At 41.3% G+C, this 13,089-nt stretch overlaps 1 protein-coding gene across 4 annotated transcripts in view; it reads right to left on the reverse strand.

Annotated features, from left to right (window-relative positions):
* RPRD2 (regulation of nuclear pre-mRNA domain containing 2) overlaps positions 1-12,191 on the reverse strand; it is a 71,160-nt gene extending 58,969 nt beyond the window's left edge. For 2 of the 4 annotated variants that reach the window (XM_079761758.1, XM_079761757.1), the window contains exon 1: positions 11,456-12,191. In XM_079761758.1, coding sequence (XP_079617884.1) covers positions 11,456-11,660 — 205 coding nt within the window. In that variant the 5' untranslated portion in view covers positions 11,661-12,191. The remainder of the gene's footprint in view (positions 1-11,455) is intronic. The other 2 variants (XM_079761760.1, XM_079761759.1) reach the window with 1 other exon arrangement.
* Between the last annotated feature and the right edge of the window lie 898 nt (positions 12,192-13,089).

Genomic DNA, 13,089 nt, shown 5'->3' on the forward strand with positions numbered 1-13,089 from the left:
ACTGACTGGCTCATATCTAGAAATTACCGTCCAAAAGATCTTCTCTAACCCTGACTCACTGTGAGCTACCAAAGTAAATGCATAAATACTTCATCTGCTTAGTCTTTTTTTTTAATGTTTTTATTAATTTTATAGAGAAAGGGAGAGGGATAGAGAGATAGAAACATCAATAAGAGAGAGACATCGAATGGCTGTCTCCTGCACACTCCCTACTGGGGATCGAGCCCACAACCTGGGCATGTGTCCTGACCAGAATCCAACCCAAGACCTCTTAGTTCATGGGATGATGCTCAATCCACTGAGACACACCAGCCAGGCATAAGCATATTTTTAATGCATTACTAGTGTATGCTAAAAAAGAAGTAAAGGAGCTTTTTAAGGATGTATTATCCTCTCCCTTTCTCTCTATCTAAAAATGAATAAAAACATTTAAAAATATGCTTATAACCTTCCATACAGAAGAATTTAAATAATTTACATTGATACTACCCCCTCAAGGAGGTGGAGCATAACTTCCCACTTCTTAAGTGTGTACTATGCACAGTGACCTCTTTCCAAAGTGTCCAGTATGATGAAGGAGAGGGAGAAGTAACTTTACAGTGAAGAAACCTAACGAACACTGCCTTACCCAGTGATCAACATTAGCATCATGGGTGATAAGTCATGCTGGTAGTTACCCTTGATATGATGTAATAAAAATGGCACTTTACTTCTTCACAGGAACCTATAACCCAATCATGAAGAAAAAAGAATCAGACAAACCCATATTAAGGGACATTCTACAAAATATCTGATCAGTACTTCTCAAAACTGTTAGTCAAAAAAGAGACATGATGACTAGGCAAAAAAATTAAGGAAATCCACAAATAAAGTATGAACTCTAGTTAATAATTATACATATATCAATATTAGTTCATTTGTTGTAACAAATGCACCACACTAATTAATTTAAGATATTAATAACAAGAAAAACGGGAAGAAAACCAAGATGGCGGCATAGGTAAACACCTAAACTGCTGCCTCACACAACAATTTCAAAACTACAACTAAAGGACAAAACGGACATCATCCAGAACCACAGGAAGGCTGGCTGAGTGGAAGTTCTACAACTAGAAGGAAAGAGAAAAGCACACTGAGACTCAGAGGAGCTGCGGAAGGCAGAGGTACGGAGGCGCACGTGCGGAGAGGGCTGGCAACTGAGGACGCGGCTGGCTTTCTCAATCAGGAGGGAGACACAAGCTCCCGACTGCTCTGAACTCCAGTTCCGGGCGAGACTCTGGGGACCCAGACTCATACGGGGAGAAACTGGACTGTCTGGCAGCGGGCGAAACTCGAGGGCGGCTTTCTCTCAGAGGTGCTTGAGATTACCACGGGACACTGAGACCAGGGGCCTCTTAGGGCAGGGCTGATGGGAAGCCATTGCTGTTTGCTCCGCCCTGAGATCCTGCCCCATCCAAGCTGAGCGCAGAGGCTTTTGCATATGAATGACCTGGTCCTTTGAATTCTAAACTTACCCAACAAACTGCAGCTGAGCCAGTGAGACCCAGAACATCCAAAAGAAGGCCCAAGGCCCCACAGCAGCTTGTATTGCTTCACAGCCGGGCCTCATCTGGGCACCTCCAAAACCCAAACAAAGAAGAGAAATCTGCAGATCTCTCCGTAGCTCCTGCTCAGTGGCCTCAGGCAGAGGCTAAATCAGCACCTCCTTGGAGATCCAAGAGCCAGTGTACCCAGGGATCAGAGTGGGACCATCCAGATTACAACTCCTCAGATCCATAAGGGACACACTCAGGGGGCAGACTCAGTGAACACCAAAGCCCCATTGAAGCAATTCTTGTCTCATAAGGGTATCTCCAGCACAGAAGTTCTCCCAGAGTAGACACAACTGATCCTCACAGCCAATTGGCCTGGAGGTCAATTCCTCCCAGGTATACCAACAACAATCAAGGCTTGACTACAAGGCTGTGCACACAGCCCACAAAAGGGTGCACCAAGAGTGTCCACCTCAGGTAACTGGGGAGGCTGAGCCACTGGGCCCTATAGGACACCTCGCACACAAAGCCATTCTATCAACTCAGGGAAGCAGCCAAAATGCGGATACAAAGAAACAGGTCACAAATGAAAGAAATGGAGGAAAGCAAACGACTGGATATAGAGTTCAAAACCACGATTATAAGGTTTTTCAAGAATTTTCTAGAAAAAGCCAATAAATTTAGCGAGACCCTCGAGGATATGAAAAAGGACCAACTAGAAATTAAGCATACACTGACTGAAATAAAAAATAATATACAAAGATTCAACAGCAGACTAGAGGATCTCAAGAACCAAGTCAAAGATTTGAAATACAAAGAAGCAAAAACCACCCTACCGGAAAAGCAAAAAGAAAAAAGAATCCAAAAATATGAAGATAGTGTAAGGAGCCTCTGGGACAACTTCAAGCATACCAACATCAGAATTATGGGGGTGCCAGAAGAAGAGAGAGAGCAAGATACTGAAAACTTATTTGAAGAAATAATGACAAAAAACTTCCCCCACCTGGTGAAAGAAACAGACTTACAAGTCCAGGAAGCGCAGAGAACCCCAAACAAAAGGAATCCAAAGAGGACCACACCAAGACACATCATAATTAAAATGCCAAGAGCAAAAGACAAAGAGAGAATATTAAAAGCAGCAAGAGAAAAACAGTTACCTACCTACAAGGGAGCACCCATATGATTGTCAGCTGATTTCTCAACAGAAACTATGCAGGCTAGAAGGGAGTGGCAAGAAATAGTCAAAGTGATGAATAGCAAGAACCTACAACCAAGATTACTCTACTCAGCAAAGCTATCATTCAGAATTGAAGGTCAGATAAAGAGCTTCACAGATAAGACAAAGCTAAAGGAGTTCATCACCACCAAACCAGTATTATATGAAATGCTGAAAGGTATTCTTTAAGAAGAGGAAGAAGGAGAAAAGGGTAAAGATAAAAATTATGAACAACAAATACATATCTTATCAACAAGTTAATCTAAAAATCAAGTGAATAAAAAATCTGATGAACAGAATAAACTGGTGAATATAATAGAATCAGGGGCATAGAAAGGGAGTGGACTGACAATTCTCGGGGGGAAAGGGGTGTGGGGGGTGCAGGAAGAGACTGGACAAAAATCGTACACCTATGGATGAGGACAGTGGGGGGGGGGGGTAAGGGCAGAGGGAGGGGTGGGAACCGGGTGGAGGGGAGCTCTGGGGGGGGGAAAAGAGGAACAACTGTAATAATCTGAACAATAAAGATTTATTAAAAATGAAAAAAAAACATTAAAAAAGAAAAACTGGGTACAGGGTATATGACAACTCTCTATACTATTTCTGGTTCATAGTTCGATGCTCAACACTGAGCCATGCCAGCAGGGCAAGAACATTTATTAAGCCAGTCAGACCTAGTTTCAAAGCCCAGCCCCTATTTCCAACTGCATGACCTTTTCAAAACACTTCTTCCCTTATCTACTCTATGGGATAATAATAATAACTACATATTCAAAAGTTATTGTCAAGATTACATGACATAATACATGTGAAGTGCCTAGGATAGCATCAGGTACATAACTGTCCATAAATATTAGCCAATATGAGGATTATATACACTAAAAGGCTAATTATCTACTAAACAACTCTTCTCAGATGCCCTCTAAACACTCCAACTCCATATGTTCAAATCTGCTTTCATTATCTATCTCTTCCTCCCCAATTCTGTCACCCAAGACAGAATCCATAGAATCCATCTTTCAAATTTTCCTCTAACTTCCATTCCCAACATACAACTGGTTAAAAAGTTCTATCAAATTCTACTTATACTAAAAACCTCTTTGAAATCATTGAAATGCACAGGCACACAAACTCAAAGAAACAGAGAGTATAATGGTGGTTGCCGGGGACTAGGGAGGGGGGAGATGTTGATCAAAGGATACAAACTTCCAGTTATTAGATGAGTAAGTTCTGGGGATCTAATGTACAATATGGCGACTATAGTTAAAATACGGTATGATATGCTTGAAAGTTCCTAGATCTTTAAACGTTCTCTAACACAAATTAATTTATAAGGTGATAACCTTATTGTGGTAATCATTTTGCAATATATACGTGTATCAAATAATCATGTTGTATCGTGATTATTGAGATGTCAATTCTATCTCAATAAAGCTGGAAAAAAATAGGCATAAGGCTGTTTGGGAACCATCATACTATATACATCACACTCACTACATATGGAACAATACAAAATACCAATAAACTTTGAAAGAAATTGGAAGCAGTCTAGCACAGTGGTAGAGAGTAGACTCTGGAGTAAAGACTGCTTAGATTTGAATCCTGGCTCTACTGTTCACTTGCTGTGTACCTTGAACAATTTACGTCACTAAGCCTTTAAGTACTTCCCTTATTACCATTTATAATATTTCTTCATTATTTTCCCTGTCACCAGTGTAATTTTACATATATATCACTAATAGACTTATTAAGTAATAAAAATTTACTTCATGAATTGTTATATTAAATGAGATCACATAAGAACTCAGTAAATGTTAACTATTTATTATTAAATCTATTAGTGATATGTTTGTGAAGTTAACTGCATTAATGACTAGAAATTTAATAAAGAATACTGTTAAATAATAAAGTATTTGTAAGCAACAGAGGCTTTGAATCTATTATTTCTTTTCTTTCTCCCACTCTCACCTTCTGCCTACATTTTTTTAAAAATTAAACTTATGCTTAGCCACTCTGAAACCAGGTAGTTTCCTTTTCCTATGCTATAAATTTTCTGAGTTTCCTCCGTGAGCCCCAGCTTATAAAATTTTTAAGTGGGGATAACTCATATCTTACAGAGCTAATGTCGGGTTTAGAGGTAATATATGTATGATACCTAGTAAAAAAAACTCAGTGAATACTTTCACTCCAACCAAAAAGTGATACCTCTTTTAAAGTGTTACAGCAGCCGAAACTGGTTTGGCTCAGTGGATAGAGCGTCGGTCTGTGGACTGGAGGGTCCCAGGTTCGATTCCGGTCAAGGGCATGTACATTGGTTGCAGGCACATCCCCAGTAGGAGGTGTGCAGGAGGCAGCTGGTCGATGTCTCTCTCTCTTTTATGTTTCTAACTCTCTATCCCTCTTCCTTCCTCTCTGTGAAAAATCAATAAAATACTTTTTTTTAAAAAGTGTTACAGCATATAAAAATGCATACTATCACACTTCCCAGAACCAATTATTTTTATTCAATTCCTATCTTAGTTACTAAATGTTAAGTTTCTTATAATTTTCAGCATCCAATACAGAGTTTTACATAAGCAAGCTTTCAATATTCCTGAATTCATTTTCTAAATGCTGTCTTTGGACACAGGAAGACACTATACATTTCAATAACTCAAGTAACGCTGACTGTCTCCTGGACACAAGAGATCATCATTTTAAAATACTGCTTTATGCTATAGTTTTTAAAACTATCAAACAGCTTGGTATCCGTTCTGGTCTTTTAAAAATAAAATGTGGAATGCTGTACCTCCTAACATTAAAAGATCTTTCCCCCTAGAACACTGCAGCTTTTACTAAAGGGTAATAAAGAAACTCGCTCACTCACTCTCCCTCTGCTAGTGGATACCAAAGAACCATACAGTGAAAGTAAGTGAAACTACATATTCACTAAAGAGTAAAGTGGAGAGAGGAAGAGATGAGGGAAAAAATGAAGGCCACAACCAAAAAATTTAAACCCAGCATACTATACATTTAATTTCTTTCATCGAAGAGCCTCTATTTCAATGTTTCTAAGAAAATAAAAAGAATGAGGTATTTTTTTAAACTGCCTTTATCTTAGCCAGACAAACTTTATGTTCCAAAGCCCAGATGAAATTTTTGCCTTTTTCCAAAAGGAGGAACTAGGTTCTACTACTTTCTCTACAAGATGTACATTTCTCCAGTGCTCTATAATTAGACAAAACAACTACGTTTTTGTTTCCTTGACAAACAAATGAGAAACTCAGTCAAGCTGGTTTGTACAATAGTGTTAAGTTATTGACAAATTTTACTAGGGTCTCTGAACTCCTTCTACACATTAAAAGGCCTCACATAATCTGATAGTTGAAATTTTAAAACAACTAACTCACATACCCTCTTTGGACTTGAATAAAATTAGTAAGCCTCTACTTCCTAAGAAATCACACATACATACCCCTTCTCTGCAGATAAAACTTTAATTTTGGGGTGACCTGTTTGAGCAGATTTTAATATTAATATTATTCTACTGCCAATGAAATTTTCTTTTTAAGATTTACATACCACAGGACCATGTGAAGCTTGTCAATATTGTTTCACACTTTTGAGTTATGAGAATAGAATGTTTATCTGTTACATAATTTAGTTTACTATAAGCTTATATAGCAATATTATGTTCTATATGTTATTTCAGATCCACCTAGAGCCATGTATATAATACCACCCTTCTGCATTTGACAGACAACGCAGCTAAATGAAGAACATAACAATGGCTTGTAAAATCACATAATACAGGTAAAAAGGCTCATTTAGTATATACCATTACGATAATTATACGGTATAACTAAGGTGCTTCCATGTTTTTAAACATTGTCAGGAAACATGGAAAATATTATTTGCATCTCTATGAACCTAGGATAATGGAATGAAAAAAATATGACCTAGGTATCCAAAGGGCAAGAAGAAGACCAATTATGCTATAATTTGCCATAAAGCCTAAACCAAGAGCAGAAATATGCAAGAGATCAAAATAGATATACTACTTCTTTGGGGAGCTGAGACAAAGTTTACCTTGAACCTCAAAAAGAACCTAAGCCAAGACCACATCAGATCAAATAAATAGACAGAGGTATCTAAAATACGAGAATGCCCCAGAGCCTTCTCTCAACCTTTTATCTATCTACTCTTATTATTCTTTCTTATTACACCTACTTCTCTATCCACACTTAATCCCTAGTGCAGTCATGGCCACATAACAACACTTCGGTCAACAGCAACCTGCCACATACAGGTGGCCCCACAAGATTATAACAGAGCTGAAAGTTTCCCATCGCCTAGTGATGTATCCATCACAACGTAGTGCTACGTATTCCTCATTCCTGTTTTGTGGTGATGCTGGTATAAACAAACCTCTTGCATTGCCAGTTGTATAAAAGAATAGCACATATAATTATGTATAGTACATAATACTTAAAAATGGTAAGAAACAACCTTGTTACTGGTGTATGTATTTACTACTATACTACACTTTTTATCTTTAGAGTGCACTCTTTCTACTTACTAAAAAAAGTTTGCTGTAAAACATTAGGCCTTGTTGTGCCAGCAGAAGACTCACAGATCTGGTGTTTGCCACTCTCTTGATTGCATCATTCTCTTGTGCTTGATTTAATCTTGTGTTGTTTTATAAATTTAGTGTAGCCTAAGAGTACAGTGTTCAGTGTAGCCTTACTGTACAGTAGTGTACACATTCACTCAACAGTCACTTAGAGCAACTTCCAGTCCTACATGCTCCATTCATGCTAAGTGCACTATATAGGTGAACCATTTTATACCCTATTTTAGTACCTTTTCTATGTTTAGATATACAAATACCACTGTGTTACAGTTGCCTACAGTATTCAGTACAGTACCATGCTGTATGGGGTTTGTAACCTAGGAGCAATGGGCTCTATCATGTAGTCTAGGTGTGTAGTAGGCGATATATACCATCTTGGTGTGTGTAAGTGCACTCTATGATGTTCGAAGAATGACAAAATCACCTAACAATGCATTTCTCAGAATGCATCCCCATTAAGTGGCGCATGCTGTAGATCTCTTCCAGCCTGGTGGCTCTAAAGACACACTAACACCCTGTCCTGTGGTGACTGTTGCATACCTCAGGCAAAAAAAGTCATTTTTTATTACTCTCCTCTCTTACCCCATATTTAATTCATCTAGAAACCCAGTACGATCTACCATCAAAAGAGATCTAGAATTAGCCCAGCTGGCATGGCTCGGTGATGGATGGTGGACCATTCCACCTGTGAACCTGGAGGTCACTGTTCGATTCCCGGACATATGCCCTGGGTTACAGGCTTGTGGGCTTGATGCTCAGTGTGGGGTGTGCAGTGCAGGAGGCAGATCAATGATTCTCTCTCATCATTATGTTTCTATCTCTCTCCCCCTCTCCCTTCCTCTCTGAAATCAATAAAAAATATTAAATAAAGAAGAGATCTAGAATTAAATTACTTCATATCAATTCAACTGGCCACAACCTGGTCTAAACCACCATCTGACCCCAGGATTACTACTATAGTCACCTAATTGATATACATATTTCTGCAGCAACCAATGACCTTTTCAAAAACACAAATCAGTTCACATCACTCCGCTGCTCAAATGGCTCCCTATTTCATTCAGAATAAAAGCCAAACCTCCTTACAATATCTATAAAGCTCTTTGTGATCTGCCTCTCCGTTCACCATCACTCACCATAATTTCTGAGTTCATCTGTTAATCCTCATTTTAACTAACTCCTTTCCAGCCACAAAAGCTTTCTTGCTGTTCCTTAAGCTTAGCAGGCACACTCTAACCTCAAGATCTTTGTATTTTTCTGTCCTCTTTGTCTTGGAACACTCTTTCTCTCACACCCTCATATCTTCATTGTTTAATACCTTACCTTCTTTCTCAAACATCTCTTCTCAGTGAGACCTTCCCTTACCATCCAATTTAAATCTGCAAACTCCCTTAACACTCTGTATCCCCCCCTTCCTTGCTTTATATTTTATATTCTCTACAGCACTTCTAATATTCTCACCTCCTAATATATTTAATATTTTACTTATTTATTGTCTCTCCTTACTAGAGTTTAAGGGGAGACAGGAGAGTGGTGAAGGGCACAATGAAAGTAGCTTATGCATTGAACCTCATTTTTCACGTCAGAATACAGTATGTAACACTAGTACATATAACACACAAAATATGTGTTAATCGACTGTTTATGTAATCAGTAAGGCTTCCAGTCAACAGTAGACTCTTAGTAATTAAGTTTTGGGAGAGTCAAAAGTTATACACAGTTTTCTGACTTCTCAGGGGTTGGCATCCCTAACCTGGGAGTTGTTCAAAGGTCAACTGTAAATACAAAACTACTACAAATTACCCTTAACCATTTTAGAAAGTTAAGTTACATTCCACTAGGCCAAGGGAACAAAAATCAGGGTTTTACAAAGCCAAAAGCGCTTAACTAAATAAACTATATATTATGCACTTCAAATAAGTAGTCTTCCTAGAGCAGAGGTAGGGAACCTTTTTTTCCGCCAAGGGCCATTTGGATATTTATAACATCATTCTCGGGCCACACAAAATTATCAACTTAAAAATTAACCTGCTATATTTGGTAAAACATTTAATTAACTCACCCCTAGTGCCTTGGCAGGGGCAGACCAAATGATTTCCAGGGCCTTATAGGGCCCCTGGGCCAGACATTCCCCACCCCTGTCCTAGAGCAATCATTTTTGTCCCTTCTTAAGATATTAACAAAAGAAATAAACTCAGATACAATATCAACAACAGCAGAGGCAGAAAAATTCTGGCTCTAGTATTGCTGCCTAGAAAAAATATTGTAATTGTCATCTGTAATCCCACAAGGCAGGGATGAAAACCAATTTATTCTTGCAAATGATGTAACCATACAGTTAAAGTGCCAGAGCCCAAAGACAGAAAATGCTAAATACTTTCATAATTTAGTAAAAATGTTTTAAAACATGAAAAATATGTTTAAGAAAAAGAAGTCCTCAGCTCAGATGAGCACTGCTTGCTACCACTGGTATACCAAGTACATTAAAGAATAATCCTGAAAATATTTTACAAAGTTAAATGTGGTCCTTGTCAACTGATATGGTAGCCAAAATTCCAACTCCACCGTTTTATTGTGTAAACTTAAGCAACTTAACATTTCTGAGCCTTAGTGTCCCCATCTGTAAATCAATGATTAAAAAATCTACTTCTTAGGGTGTTTTAAGGTGTAATGAGATAGATATACTATAAATGATGAGGGCTCGGCACATAGCAGATATTTAATATGAGAGGGTCTTTGATAACTTATGTTTGATTTTGTATGTTCTAATTTTACCTCTTCAAAAGAAAGTAACTTCAATCTGCTATTGATAAATATAGAAAGTAACTTCGATCTGCTATTGATAAATATAGGTAATCCCCATCTTGGTTCTACAACCCTTTCAGCATATATTATTTAAAGAGCCACAAAACATCTCTCCCAACAATAACTTCATATGTACAAATTATTTTAAGCTTGGGCCTATGATTTTGCATCCATCTGCTCCCTAAAAGGTAAACACAAATCAAAACACCACATAAGCAATCGCTGAAGTGGAATAAGAATAACTGAATGATGGGTATCACTGGTGACAAGCTACGGACAGGAAGCAACCAAGATCTAAAATTCAAACACAGATGGATTTAGGATGAACCCTCTCTTCTTAGCAGGAAGCAACAGTGACTTCTCCACACTTCCTCCTACAAGATGTGACACCTTCTGCAAACAATCCATGCTTCCTGACAGTTGACTAGACCTCTTTTCTGTAGTAAAGCAGCAAAGCGGAAAAACTCCCCAATGAAGACCAAAAAAAAAGTAATAACCAGGGGAGTGGTGAAAGCACTACCTATTCAAAAAGCACCCCCCAAAAAGCACACTTCCTGATTTCCTGATTTGATTATTACACATGAAACCAAACTCAATTCCTTAAAAAAAAATATAATTGTTTTTCCAAGTGATTTTAAAGCATTGATCACACTGACGACAGTGGTTTCCGGCCGGTACCAAGAAGCCCTGCAGCGAACACGGGGAAGCCTCCCAGGTAAGTCGCTTCAGCTCTAAGTGGAACTCACGTTACTTAACATGCACCCAGATGAGGCCCTTCTTGTTACACATCACAAGTTTAGGTCCGTGATGAACAGCGTGATCCGGCATATGCCAGCGAAATAGGTGGGTTTGCTCACTGCTTACGCCCGAGCCCGTCTATCTCCGGGAAAACCAGAAATCATCATTAACACGTCCAGGCCTCTACCGAGAAACAAACGGACGCGACAATTTCCGTCAAGGTTCAGCCAAGTCCACAAAACCGTGCAGGGCTCTGAAAGGGTATCCTGCAGAAATCCCCACAGACCGGGGGCCCACGGCCCAAGGTCACACCAAGGCAGTGGCGAAAATATCCGAGAAATGCGAAGCCTTCTGCAATTCAGGGGGGAAAAAAAACCCTGGCTAGGAATGGAGTCTGGGTTTGGGAACACTCAGGTCAGATCTTTATACGTGAACAGCCCCGCCAAAGGCAGTGGCTCCATGGGAAAACCCCAAGCGGGTCACGCAATGATTTCCTTCATTTCCCCCCCGCCCCAGGCTTCCCCCTTCCCCCTCGGCACCCCCAACACTCACATCTCCGGAGCCACTTCATCCAATGGTAGACGATAGTAGCGTGGTGTTTCTTGTTCTCGATACACCAAGACGACAGGCCTTGAATAGATTCCATGGTGTTGGTGACCGACTGGAATTTTCGATCCAACGAGGACTCCAGAGCCCCTGCCGAAGAGGCCGACGAGGAGGAGGCCTTACTGCTGCCTCCGCCGCCGCCGGCCGCCATCTTCCCGGTTTGCACAAGCGCTGCTGCTCCTCTGGCGGCGGCGGCGGCGGCGGCGGCGGCGGCGGCGGCGGGAGCGAGCAAAACAATCACTGAGAGTGCGTGAAAGCCGTAGGTGGGGAGGGCGGCCAGGGGGAGGGGAGGGTGCACGCGCTCGGCTCCTCCGGAGGGAGGACGGGCGGACCAGCTGCTGGGCACGCTGGGGGCTCCGACACGCTTCAAAGGGAGGGGCTGTGGGTTTCGAAGGTTTATCAGAATTGCTCAAGGGGTTGTGTTTAAACCGGTCAGGAACCAAGGAAGAATTACGCAGAAAAACGGGTCCCGCAAAGCCTCTCAAAACTGCCTGGCCCCCCAATCAATGGCTTTACACTCCGGCTCTCTACGCTAAGGCCCTTCCCCGCCCCTATCCCCACACTCCTCTTAGGGCGGGCGTTAATATCTGAAGTTTAATACTACCCGACTGCCCCTTCGGTAGCAGAAATCTTTCTCCTTTAGGTCCTCTAGTACAGAAAAGGCCCCAGGATGGCTAGTCAGGATTTTTTTTTTTTTTTTTGCAACGCAATAGCCAGGGGACAGCAACAGTATCGCGCACGCGCCGCTTGGTCCCGCCCCCCTCTCTTCCTTCTCAACCTAGAAAGCAGAGGGAGGCCGTGATGGCGGGGCAATCTGACCAATCACGGCCCAAGCACGAGAAGCGCGCGCAGGAGCCCGCAGGACCGTAGGGCCGCGGAGGCGCGTCTATTATTTCTGCGCGTGCGCAACACCTCGGCGTGTAGCGGGCTGGGAGGGAAAACGGGGAGGGGAGTAGGGAGTTGGTCACACTGAGAGGTTGGGGGAGGGGGCTTCCCCGCCCCGTCTCGCCCGGCCTTTTCCTCCCTAGTGAGATCTCTCTCTGTGTCTTGAGGCTACCCAGCTCACAAAACAGGGCCGGAAACGCCCACCACTTGGCGGCCACTGTTACTTTCTGGCGGCTGCAGCCGCTGGGGCACTAACTCCTCAGGGAACTGACGCTCCACAAAGTGGCTGGCAGCCATCTTGCAGTGCCTTAATGATGCGCATGCGCCGCTCCAGCGAGCCATTCTATACGCAGACTCCCAGACCAAGCAATAGTTTACATTCCCCTTGGGCCATACCATTCATAGCCATTTGACTATATGAATTATAGGAAGAGGAAATAAATGAAGTAAATGAAATTTTCCTGGTAAAATTCTCTCTTTTTTTATTTATTGATTTCAGCCCTAGCCGGTTTGGCTCAGTGGATAGAGCGTTGGCCTGCCGACCAAAGGGTCCCCTGTTGGATTGGGGTCAAGGGCATGGACCTTGGTTGCAGACCCATCCCCCACAGGGGTCCTGGTCAAGGTGCTTACAGGAGGCAACCAATTGACATGATATTTGTCTTTCCCTCTATCTTCCCCTCTCTGAAAAATCACCC

The sequence above is a fragment of the Cnephaeus nilssonii genome (assembly GCF_951640355.1).
Source record: "Cnephaeus nilssonii genome assembly, chromosome: 21".
Taxonomy (NCBI): domain Eukaryota; kingdom Metazoa; phylum Chordata; class Mammalia; order Chiroptera; family Vespertilionidae; genus Cnephaeus; species Cnephaeus nilssonii.